Source organism: Arachis hypogaea, chromosome 16, assembly GCF_003086295.3.
Source record: "Arachis hypogaea cultivar Tifrunner chromosome 16, arahy.Tifrunner.gnm2.J5K5, whole genome shotgun sequence".
Taxonomy (NCBI): Eukaryota; Viridiplantae; Streptophyta; class Magnoliopsida; order Fabales; family Fabaceae; genus Arachis; species Arachis hypogaea.
The window spans coordinates 125389629-125403151 of record NC_092051.1 but is presented as its reverse complement, the minus strand read 5'-3'; the positions used below and the strand labels follow the sequence as shown (position 1 = coordinate 125403151).

General features: G+C 30.7%; 1 protein-coding gene and 1 pseudogene across 1 annotated transcript; both read left to right on the top strand.

Annotated features, from left to right (window-relative positions):
* The first annotated feature begins 152 nt into the window (after window positions 1-152).
* LOC112754887 (PHD finger protein ING2-like) lies at window positions 153-5198 on the top strand. Its single transcript, XM_025802689.3, has 8 exons — window positions 153-285; window positions 410-540; window positions 642-713; window positions 889-1118; window positions 2716-2779; window positions 3398-3654; window positions 3744-3782; window positions 4786-5198. The coding sequence occupies exons 2-8, from the start codon at window positions 495-497 to the stop codon at window positions 4894-4896; spliced, it is 819 nt and encodes a 272-aa protein (XP_025658474.1). The 5' UTR covers window positions 153-285; window positions 410-494; the 3' UTR covers window positions 4897-5198.
* A 5251-nt stretch (window positions 5199-10449) lies between these two features.
* On the top strand, window positions 10450-13323 carry LOC112757491 (protein SINE1-like; annotated as a pseudogene).
* Window positions 13324-13523: the final 200 nt, after the last annotated feature.

Sequence of the window (13523 nt, the reverse complement as noted above, 5' to 3'; positions counted from 1 at the left end):
TGTGTTGAGCGCGTGATTTTGACGCGCCATGTTATGCTTCCTTATGCGCGTGTCTTCGATTTGGGCTGGGCCAACTTGGATGCTTGGATACTTGTATGTGTAGCAGGCCCGTTTTGTATATATGTATGCGGCTGCTTGTTTTATCATCTTTTGATTTGGTCATTTAACAATTTTGAATGATTAAACTGAATTTGAATATCTTTAATAAAATCATATTTTGATTAGATTGGATTGTGTTAACTTTTATATTTAGTATTCGACTTTTGTAAGATTTCTCTCTAGAAGGTACACGTTTTTATATTTTCTGATTACTGAAGGGATTATTTTTCTGGGACGTCGTTTTTTATAAAAAAAATTACAGAACCATTGATACGACACCGTTTTACCCTTTTCTATCTCCCTCTTACAGTATCAGCGAAAGCTTTCTTCTGGTTCTGGGTTCCTAATTGAAAACCCTAACCCTCCTCACCAATTGCGAAGATCGTTCCTGCAAAATGGCAATTGCACGCACTGGAGTCTACGTGGATGACTATTTGGAGTGTAAGAACCTTGTTTGCCCTACCATTTTTTCTCCTAATTTCCTATTCTTATGTGAATTGTAATTTTTGAATTTTGCCGCTGAAATTCTCCATTTCCTATAGATGCTAGCACTTTGCCCGCTGAGCTTCAGAGGCTTCTCAATACTGTGCGAGAACTTGATGAACGATCCCAATGTAAAATCTTTTTTCTCAAAACTTTTATTTGTTTTAATTGTTAGTATGTCATTCTTATGTTTACATGTTTGATTCCATTAATGACGTTTAATATGTTTATATTGCCTTGCTCTTTGTTAAAGTAAAAAATTTCTTTGTTATTTTTATTCACGTTTTGTTTGTCTTTTGATGGAAGCTATGATAAACCAGACTAGGCAGCAAACAAAGGTGTGTATGGGGATCTCATCACATGGCTCTAAGAAGGGTAACCATGTCAGTGGCCATCATTATAATAACAATCATCATGCAAATGAGGAAGACGAGGCTGCGATTGAGAAATTGCGAAAGGAAATCGAGGCCAATCAGGATAATGCATTGAACCTATGTACTGAGAAAGTTTTGTTGGCACGGCAAGCATATGACTTGGTGAGAATTTTTCTGTCTATCTTTATTTCTTTAGAATTTGGAAAGAAGGGTTTAGTGTGAAGCACTTATCAACAAATGTGTGATTTTTCCCTTATCATCGATATTTGAAGGATTATTCCCATTGGATGGAATGCTTGAAAATGATCAATGAAGTTTACTCTTGTCATAACCATTATGCTAGGGCATTAGATAGGTGAACACTTACATACATATATACACATACATAACATATAAGTGAGGAGGATCCATTGATGCCAGAAGTAGAATTCTTAAGTTACTGTCAATCCTCAACCTTCAATTAAATAAAAATGATCTTGATTAACTCACTTATTCTCTTTTGGCTCTCTTACATGACTGTCCGTCTTATGCATTTTTGGTTCCCCTTTCACATATTTTATTTATGAATTTAATTTGGATGCACCATCAGTGTAAAGTAGTTTTACACGTGCATCCAATTACGTAACGCCGCATCAGTAAAAATAACTACCTTTCACATTGACTGCGTGAATAGTCATCTAAGAGAACGGATGTTATTACATGACTGTGTAAAACGTTTTACACTATCAGTGCATCAAAATTAAACTCTTTATTTATTCCCTTTCTTACATAAAAATAACGATTCAACATCCACTTGACTCTTATGTGGATTAATAATGGCACAAGTTTGAATAAAGATTCACAATTCAACCAAGTATTATTATGATACTGAATTACCGAGTATGCTGCTTTTCAGAAACCATATATATATATATATATGACATCAAAAGAAAAGAGAATGAACTCCTTACCAGAATAAGAACAGAACATATCATCTATGTCTAGAATCTAGATGATATTCGAATAGCCACTTAAAGCAAATAAATTTGAAAATTATTGATTCTGTATGATTAACACCTAGTCAACACTAAGAGGTTTCTCACTTCCTGTGAGTCATCATAGAAAACAGGTTTACATGTGCTATTCTGTACTCAAGGGCTACTAAAATCACTTGCACTACACAAAAATCTTGTACCATTATCACATTCAGCAGAGAGAATATATTTTCAGAGTTACTTCTGATTCTCCTTTTTTACAAGAAGCTTCATTTATGAAGAAGGAGCATATTGCTCTGGATGCTCCGTTTCAGCAATATTGCATGATAATGGATTATTCCAACAAAAAATAGCTCTTTTAACTTTAATAATCTGGCTGGTGATGATACCTTTAAGGTTTAAGATTTTCCAAAAGAATTCCTTATGCTTTTCTCGTCTGCTTTTATAAGTAGTCATCTTAGATAACATGCTGGACATTAAAAAGATTTCTATTTTTATTCGCTTCTGTATGTTACTGTACTTATTTTGAATACGCAACATGGCCTTTGGATGATAGCTATAAGCTTATAACACATTAAGCTTTGTGCTGGATGGCATAGTGAAGCTCTGGAAGTTGGAACCATCATGACGTGCATTTTACTTAATTTACAAGATCATGTGGATATCTTTATTTCCTTTTATTCTCTCTCTCTCTCTCTCTCTCTCTCTCTCTCTCTCTCTCTCATGTGAATAAGCAACACCATACAACTACATTTACCAGTTTGAATATTCTGTATTTTCTTCAGATAGATAGTCATGTCAAACGTCTTGATGAGGATTTAAACAACTTTGCCGAAGATCTGAAGCAAGGTAAACTAATATGATTTCCTTTCTGACTTATTTTGAGTGATGCATGGATAATTCATCCAAGGATAGTTACAAATAGTCATGTCTACATGCATGGTTTGTAATAGGACACAGCAATGTCATTTGTTCAGTGTAACCAATCCCACTTTGTAGAATAAGGCTTTGTTGTTATTTTCTGTTATTGATGAGTACAGGCAGTAGGTCTCGCTGCTATATTAATTTCAGTTAAAATTTCAGTTTATAGTATCAAAAGTAAGACTGCAATGTATGTATTTAAAATGGAAGTAGGTATGCCTTAATTGATGCTACAAAGCACCTTACCTAAAAGTAAGTGATTCATCTAATGTTCGAAACAGTGGCAGTCAATTATGCCAATTATAATTATATTTGTGGTAAGAGAGTTTGGGAGAAAGTACATAGTTTTATGTTTTTGGATCTGTATAAAGTAATATGTAATGCACTAGCGAGAGACACTAAAAACCACGGGAATAATTGTTTTGTAATTCAGGAGACTTTCTAAAAACTGATAAAAATGTGTTACTTTACTTATTTTTTTAACATAATGAAGTTGTGATCTAGCAAATTTTCTTTTTTCCCCCCTTTCACATTTAACTTTATCAGAGGGGAAAATACCACCGGATGAACCAGCAATTCTTCCCCCATTGCCTATAGTCCCTAAACCTGAAAAACGCAAGCCCTTATATGTAACACCACAGTCAAAGAGGCTTGATTACAGGGATAGAGACTGGGATCGGGAGCATGATAGAGACTTTGAGCTAATGCCTCCACCAGGTAGCCATAAGAAGGAGTATGTAACTCCTATGGAGATGGATACACCTATTGATCCAAATGAGCCAACATACTGTGTTTGTCATCAGGTTCTAATTTGTTGTTCCTAATATATCTTGTTATCTGCTCAAGATGTTCTGCTAAGAAACTGAAGCAATTTGGTTCTCTGATTTTTTAGGTGTCTTTTGGTGACATGATTGCTTGTGACAATGAAAATGTAAGTTCATTTTGCTTTGCTCTCTCTTGCTCTATGTTTTGCTTTGCCTCTTTCTTTTTCTTTGGAGAAATCGGGTTTCCCCAAATATCCACATTTAATATAATGGTTCTTGTTGCTGCTTTGTTTTCTATTTAGGAATTTCATGGCTTCTTTTGTAGGCTAGATGAATAGCAACACTATGGCATAATTATTTACGAGATATTATCATATTATTGTCTATAAGTAAACATAAAAATGTGGTACCTCAGCGAAGGAGACGGCTGAGGAAGAGAGGTGAGGGTAGAGGTTGTGACAAAGAGGATAGAGAGGGAGTGTGGTGGAGGTAGAAAGGTGGAGGAAGGGGTGGCAAGGCAGAGGCAGCTAAAGGGAGGAGGTGAAGGGGTCTGAGGTAGGAGGAGGAGGAGCAGGGAGGAATGAGAAGGGTTGAGGAAGAGGCAATATGTTGGTAAAGGTGAGGGACTGAGGGTAGAGGTGGGATTTAAAAATTTTTTAAGGACAAGACTATAACAAAAAGCTGTTTTTTATGTCTCTGTGTCTTAACCTTTTATAAGAACACAAAATACATCTTAACGAATAAGCGGTGGACATTTGCCACTATGTCCATGTTTCCAGTGTACATGGACACTAACCAAACAGTACCGAAAAGATTACTTTTGTTGACTTTTTTTTTTCCCTTCTCCACCGTTTGTTTATTTGTTAATTATCACTCTGAGAATGTTTGCAAATAGTTCAATAGCTATTTCAAAAGAATGATAGTAAAGCTGCTGCCTGTATACATGCTGCATTGGATGATGGATGGATATATGAACATAAAGTAAATTTAAGAAGTCAGCATATAGGAGAGTTCTTAAAATCCTATATGAATATAAACCTCTGATTAGATGTTCAGTCCATGTTTGTAGCTAGAATGTGTAGCTTTTCCCTGAAAGATAAACGATGCAGATTCGCACACGACTGTGAAAGCTCTAACAATAATAATACAAATGTCTGTTTTTCTTGATAGTGCCAAGGAGGAGAATGGTTCCACTATTCATGTGTCGGCTTAACTCAAGAGACAAGGTTCAAGGGTAAATGGTATTGTCCAACTTGCAGATTACTACCACAATGCCAATGATAAAAGTTTGCTCTTATCAAATTGCATTCTTAAATAGTCAATTGATTCTTCAATGAATCTCCACTTCATGAATGCATAATTCTTTTAAGATATGTTGTGATTAATGGGGTTAGTGTTTGTTGCTAATCCCCTTAAACCCATATTAACCCTCTTCCCCCATCCTACTCAGACACGTGGGGTTTGAATTATATTTGTCTTCTAGTATATTGCTTGGCCATTTTATTTTAGGCAGAGTCCAACTTGTCTCTGTCATGCTATGTAGTATTATTGTATTGTATAAAAGTCCTCTAGAACTTGGGATACGTGAGTGATTCTTTCTAGATTTGAATTTTGGGGTATGTGAAATGCTGAAGTATAGTCCTGAATAACTGTTACAAGATATATAAATATGGCGCAAAATTCAATTTTTTGCACATGATGTTTCATTGTTTTGTTAGAAGGACGTCTAACTGGCATATTAATGCCTCCTACCTAACAGTCTTTTTGTTTGCAAGCATGATAGATAGTTGAATAAATTTTAGGTAATCTTTGAATTATGATGCCATGATGGTATGGTACATTTATTTATTCCTTATTCCTTTGTATTTTAATTTTGTGGCGCGTCTTCTAAATCAGCAAGACGAAAGATTCAAAAGCGGGAAAAGACTTTTATACCCTCTCCCCGACTAAACTTCCAAAGTGGTATTTTACAATTTTTACCATTTTAGTCTTTTAGATCTAAAATTTACTATACTGGTATTTAGGATCCAGCTTTGATTACTATATTAGTTACTGGATTCTTTCCAGCGTTGAGTCCTCGAATAGAGTCTTGAGCATGTTTTAAACTTGTTATGCTAAATACATGGCTAAATAATATCGTTTCATTTTGGTGTTTAAACAAGGCAAAAACAAGAAAATGAAGAAGAGTTTATGTAATGTGTAAATTATTTTATCTCTTTATTTTTCAAAATAATTTTGTTTTTGCCTAATTTAAACGGTAAAATAAGCTATGTCCGGCATAACAAGTCAAGCCAACTCAGTACACTATTCAATGATTTAGTGCCGAAGAAGGTTCAGAGACCAAGAGGATATATCCAGAATTAGATCTCAAAAATCAATATAGTAAATTTTGAATTTAAAATACTAAAAATAAAAGCACTATATGAGATTTAGTCCCACTTCCGGCCTCCCCTAAGTTTTCACAGGGTAATGCAATTAAAAATTTAAAATCATCTATTTTATTATATAAAAATCGGATTTCTGCACTTAATAATGGAGCTGACGTGGCATGCTTCTGAGAGTGTTTCCCGATTTATTTCTTTTAACTCATTAAATACAAGTTATTACGATAAACTAACTATATCAACTAATTGATTTGATTAGATATATAATTTATTATAATTTATATCAATTTGTTTTGGTAATATTTCCAAATTATTTATTTTAATATTCTGTTAGTATTTTTTAATTTATTTCTTTTAATTTATTAAACTAAATTTATTGTGTGTACTAATTAATTAATTTGATTACTTTATTAGTTATTAAAATAATAAATCTATGAATAAAATGGGCAATTGAGATATTTTCAACTAATAATTAAATTAAAACAAATCATATATATTGTGCTAAATTCAAATTATGTGAATTAATGACTAAATTAAAATAAGATAATTTTTTACTTATTCAAGTTGAGTGTAATAAATACAAATTAATTTTGTTAGATAATGATAGTTGTCTGGTCTATTATATATAGATGGCCACACAAAATTATAAGAATCGTGATTTTATTACTCTTGCTATTTCAAGTTTTCAACTATTCTTTTCTTCTTTTTTTTTTTATTTATGTATAATTTCTTTTATATATAAATGTATCCAAAATGAGAAAGTACGGATGAATATTTTATTAATTATTTGTTTGATGAATATATCTCAATTTAGACATTCTACTACTGAGGATAGAAGTTGACATGTAGCAATTCAAAGTGGCCAATGTATTTTTTTATAGTATTAGATAGAAGAATATTTGTTAAAATGAATATACCCATTGTAATGATTTTTTTTTCAATTGTTATATTTTTATGTCAGTCGTGTAAATTCTTTGAAGGTACAAGATAATAAAATAGGTTGACTTTAATATCATTAGAAACTAAATTTAATGGTTCAAATAAGCACCACTAATTATATTAAAAAAATAATTTTGTAATAATAATGTGATTTACGTATTAATTTTTTCGTATAAATTCATTTCAAAATGTAGAAATTAGACTCAATTACGCTAAAATTTTAAAGGTAATATATAATTTGACGACAAAATTAACATTTATTAAGGAAATAAATTTATTTATGGCTATTTTCTAACTATAAATAATAATAAGACTTATGAAAAATATTAATGTCATCATTTTTATTAATTAAATCATAAAAATACGGAGTTACCATGGATAATATCAAAACTGATATAGAAGTGCAAACATGATAAAAATATGGAGTTACCATTTGAATTATAATTTATATATAATATATAAAAATATTAATATAATTTTATTCTATTATATATAATTTTTTTATTATATTTTGGATTATGTTTTATATTTGATTGATTATAAACTTGAAGATGTTTAATTATATATTTTGGACAATATTTATTTTGCTTTGGACAATGTTGGTTTTATTATTTTATTTCAATAAATTTGGTTTACGATTATGTTTATTACATATTTATAATTATAAAGATTTTAATATGTGTGAATTTAAAAATAATAATTTTTTTTATGTTTTTAGAAATTATAAATTATAAATTTATTGAAATTGTTGTAAAATTATATATATTGTTTAATATTTAATGGTTTATAAAAAGAAAGAGAACCCGCCAACTCGCCAGCGTACCATTAGGCGGGACGGGGGAGAAATTCAGGACCGCCTTACCAGGCGGGGCGAGGCGGGCTAGCCTACCAAATGGCGGGCTTTTTCGTTTGTCACTCTTAATGGGACATGAACATAAGTACCCGCCGCATAAAACCTATTAAATGTACGAGAATATAAAATTATTAATTTATCATAATTTATATATATATATATAAATCCATTTCTTGAATTTAGTAACCCTAATTTCTACTTCCAATTCAAATTCTTCCTTTTTCTTCCAGACTCATTCTCAGCCTCAATCCTCTCTCTCTAACTCACTTTCTCTGCTTCTCAAGTTTGTCACTACGTCGCTCAGTATCGTTCCAAAAAATTATGTTATGTTATTATGTTGGAATATGTTTTATAACGAATATGTTATAAATTGTGTTGAATTATATTGAATTGATTATTTTATGATTATTATATTATGTCTTTTTGTGTTAATTTTTTCAAAAGTTTTCAAAGAATATTCGTAGATACTCGAGGAGATCTGCGTTCCCTAAGGGGTAATTAAACAGGAACTTGCAATGACAGAGAAGGAACGGAGACATTTTTTTTTAAATAGGAGTGAGGAATGGAAAGGGGGCTTCTCACGCTCTCCTGACTACTCATTACCATATCTAACTAGCAACGAGATCCAATCTGAGCCGATTTAAGAAGGGACACGTGGACTTTATCTGCATTGGCATTTAAGGTAACGAACGTAAGTCGGATTTGAGACCCTAACAATGAATTTTAGTTGATCTTGCTTGCATTGAGGACTTAATAGGCCCAAATATATTTTGGATTAATATTTTGAGTCATTGTTATAGCAAATACTATACTATTTAATATTATAACACTTTCTATATGTAAAAGTTGGAAATTTTTTAATATTACAACACTTAATATTTACAAGACATTTTTTAATTCAAGTTTAAAAAATTAATTATCTCTTTTTTAGTTTTAATATTTTTTTCTAATGTAACGAAAAAGTGAAAATAACAATAATCACTCACATAATTAAAATAGATAATCTTAATATTAACATGACAATATATATATATCAAGAATTATTATATATGATATATAATTTTTTTTCTTTTCTGTAATGACTATTTATATAATTTATTGAATAATTTTTTCATCTTAATATTTAATAAATTTAATATACAAAATATTATTTAACATACAAAATAAGTAACTTAAGTCATTATCTAGGACAATAAATATAATAGTACAAATATTTATTTATTTATTAGTAGTGAAAAATATATAAATAGTATAAATTGATATTTTTTTAGTATAAAAGCAATAATAAAGGTTATTAATTAAGTTAAATACATAATTAAAAATTATGAAAAATTTCTTAAATAATAATTAAAAAAAATAAGATCACTATTTTCACATATTACAAAGTTTATGAAAAAAATTTTGGATAATAAATCAATCCTCAAATAGATTATACATTAATTCTGTCAAAAAAATTAAATAATTAATATATTGGATATTATATATATATATATATATTATCGATTACTAAGTTTATAATTAATTTTTAATCCAATTTTTGATAATTAAAATTTAAATAATTAAAATTATTAAATGCTGAATATTTTGTATCTAATTAATTTATTTTTTATTGAAATAACAAAATGAGTTGTTAATCAATTTTAAATTTAAATTTAAATTTGAGTAAGAAATAAAAAATTATTTTAAATTCTATCTCACTAACCAGAATTAATTTTAACATAACAAATTATTTTGTATATCATATATATTGTAAAATAATATGGTCATTTGCTCTTTTTAATGATAAATATTGTCAAATAAAATAGTGTAAGAATTAGAAGAAAATATATTTACAAGTTTAGAAAATATTAATTTATTTTTTAATAGAATAAATTATATATTGAATAACAAAAGTTGTTATTGGTTTCTCTTCACACTAACTAATACTCAACGATGGTGTTTCGGTACACTATGTTACAAAAATATTAATCGATCTAATAACTTTTGTAATGACATAAGTTTATGAATTTTGAAAATTTAGAAATCACTTCATAAAATGTGAAATTTTAACAAGTAATAAGGTTGATCATATTGTTTTGACTTCAAGAATGAATATGATACCAACAAATAAAATTGTTCCAAGTAAATTTCAACAAAGACAAAGTCCATGAGTATTGCTATTAATGAAAATTAATCTATTTTAAAGACAAATACAATTTTTTTTGCTACGGATTTCCTAACTCAACAAGTCGATGACTAATCCACCACATATTGATACTCTATTTATTAAGGGTCTGTCGCTAACTAATGGATTGTTATACACACAAGACGATATTCGAACTCCAAATACTTGCTTAAACGGACAAATAAAATGACCATTCAACCAATCTAAATTGATTAAAATAAATATTAATTATTTTTAATATTTTTAAGTTGTAAAATATTTGTAATAATTATTTCTATAAATATTTTTCATTTAAATTTAATAAAAAAATTTTATAATTTTATGTATTATGGAACATACACTAGTATTACTAAAAAAGAGAAAAATCAGACGCTCCTAACAATTTATGCAAAGTTATTAAATGAATAACTTTGTCATCTCTTATACCCGTGTCAGCAGTCAACAACATCTTTAATTTTTGGCATGATTTATACAGCAACAGCAACAACGGATTAATGGGAACTAGAAAGGGGGAAGGTTAATTATTGTTTTGTTATTTTCAATATCCGTTTTTGTTAGGTAACACTTATTTGCAACATCCTTTTAAATCATTCTTCTCTTTCAAAAGATAAATTTCATAGTATTATTTTTGTTCCAATATTTGAGAATGAATTTTTTTATGTTATTTCTTTAATTTTTCTTTGTCATATGAAGTAAAAAATTTTCCAATTTTTTAATTAATTTATTTTCCTTTTTTCGTTTACCCTTTTTCAAAAAAATTCATTAGAATTTATCACATATGACATTTACAGTATACACTACCTTGGTAATTTTTTTTCATGAAAATATTTTAAAGATAATATTGATACTTATCACAAATGTTTAAGATAAAAATATATAGATAATACAAAAACATATACTTATTATTTGATTTTCATCGTATATATTATCTAATTCAGTTACAGATAGGACCGATAAATAAATAATAATAATAATAATAATCTAATATTCCACCTACTTTCTCAACTAATGTATTTAGGAAATTTTAATTTATTTTCAACTGTATTTTGTTTTAAAAATATTAAATTTCTATACAAAAACTTATGAGGTAATTTTTTATAAAAGAAACTTCTCACTAATTAATTAGAAACAAAAAAATTCATAAACATCTAAAATTGAGGATTTAGCTAATTTGTATCTTAAAAGCATATACTAAAATTATAAACTGAGAAAATTTTTATTAAGAATATAAAAATTTAAAAATTAATGTATTTATTTTTACATTTCAAAAACTCCCACTAATTAATTGGTGTCTGATTTTTTGCGATTATGTTGGATACTTAAACAAGGAACTTGGGGCTCTTGGGCGTCTTAAAAATTTAAAATTTCTTTTTCCTATTAAAGGTTTGAGGGCATTTCTGGTATTGTAGTTGCTCTGAAATGAATCATGTGGGACCCACATGGAAAAAGGATAGCGGTGGAATTAAAATGAAACTATTTTTGAAAGGGAGGAACTCAACTCATTCGAGCCAGCCATGCTATGCTCAGACAAACAAATCACAACACAACACAATAGTTGAAAAAAAAGAAAACAACTCAAGAATTCAAATTCTCAACCAGTGACACTTGTTCTTAGACTCTTTTACCTTCTCCATTATTTTCTTACACCTCATTCACTCTCTTTCGTTGCCACCGTCTTTCCTTCCATTCAGCTCACATAACTGTGTGTGTCAAAACACGCACACAGAGCCATCCTCTGCATCTTTTTCTTCTTCAATTCAGGTGATTACTATTTTCTTGCTTCATTTTCCTACTGCTTTTCTTTTTGTTCTTTGCTGTTTCATTTATGTTTTCTTTTACCAGATAATTGTTGGAATAGAAAAAAAAGAGTCGTTGTTCTGACCCTCTTTTTGGATGCCTTGAAAAATTCTGTTTTTGGTGAAAATTTTTGAAATATTGAGGACCGTTGCAATTGGGTCTTCAAGCACTGTCTTCAAGTTTGAATTTTTTCTTTCCCTATATTTTTTTTTTTTGGTGGCGGAGGGGGTATTTGTTTTGTAAAGTTATGAAGTCTTGGAGCTGATTTTCGAGCATGAATCTGCGAAAATATTTAAGGGAATAGAATTCAAGGGAGTAAATATTCATGGAACAACTATTACAAGAGTAAAATTTCATTTTTCAAACTTGTGTTATTTATTTTTATTCTCATAAATATTATTATTATTATTATCATTTCTACTTTGCGATAGTTGTAGATGTTTGGTTTCAGAAGTTCAGTAATGGAAAGAATCTCAGCCCCGTGATGCAGCAAGAGCTGGCAAATCTTGACAAAGATCCAGATAGCCGCAAATCTGCCATGAAAGCTTTGGAATCATATGTTAAGGATTTGGATTGCAAGGCCATTCCTGTGTTTCTTGGCAAAGTTTCTGGAGACCCAAAGAAACCGGCTCTTTGTCTGGTGAATTCACATTTCACTCTATGAGGTTCTTGCTAGGGTTCATCAAGTCAAGATTGTCCCCATGATAGACAGCATCATGGTGTCCATAGTTCAGACCTTAGCTTCAAGTGCAGGGTCCTTCCTCTTCACCAGGCTTGCTCGAAAGTGGTTCCGGCTATTGCCAGATATGGAATTGAACCCACAGCCCCTGAAGACAAAAAGAGACACATTATTCATTCCTTTGCAAGCCTCTTTGTGATTCCTCTCTAGCTCCAAGATAGTTTAACTTCCGGTGCTGCACTTGCCTAAAGGCCCTGGTTGATTCAGATAATTGCGATTCGCTCGAGTGAAATGGTCATAGGGTTTGCCAGAATGTTCTGTGCATTGGAGGGAAAGTCCACTCAAACAATCTCACATGGGTTTTGGTTATGTCGCTGGTGAAGCGCAATGCTCTGGTTGTTGAAGCCTATGCAAGGCTGCTCATACAATCTGGACTAAGAATTCTGAATGCTGGCCAGAGGAGCGTAATTCTCACAAGAGGACTCTCAGCCATTCAGATGGTGAATGTATTTGATGAAGTGTTTGGGACCAAGGAGTGTATTCTCGGAGCTCGATTTGGTAATTGAAGAGATGGAGAAGTGCCAGTCTGATAAAATGGCTTTCGTGAAAGGTGCAGCATTTGAAGCCTTGCAAACTGCTAAGAGAATTGCAAAACTGACCGGAAGCCAAGATATGTAAAGAGTCTGCTTCGGTGACAGGGTCGAATTTTGGTAATAGAGACTATATGGAGGGGGAAAATTCTCCTCAATCTATTTCACCGAGAATCATGTATATTGACTTTTTCAGTGGCTACGAATCTGGATCTGTTGCCGAGTCTGTATTTCGACCGGGCAATATGCTGGAACTGGATTATGAGAGGAGGAGTGTGAATAGGAAAGCTTTGGAGTTATGAAAATGGAGGGTTGATGTGTTCTCAAGGATGGTTTGTTTCCAAAGTGGGCAAGAGAATCCCTTGTGGAGCAGTCTGTGACAATGAGTTTCCTCTTGGAGTGGAGAATTCAGGAATTTCCTGTTTCATGTATCGAAATCCGGAATAGATTCTAAGAAGTACGAATTCACAAGTCCACATGGTAAGATTTTATTCAAGTTCTC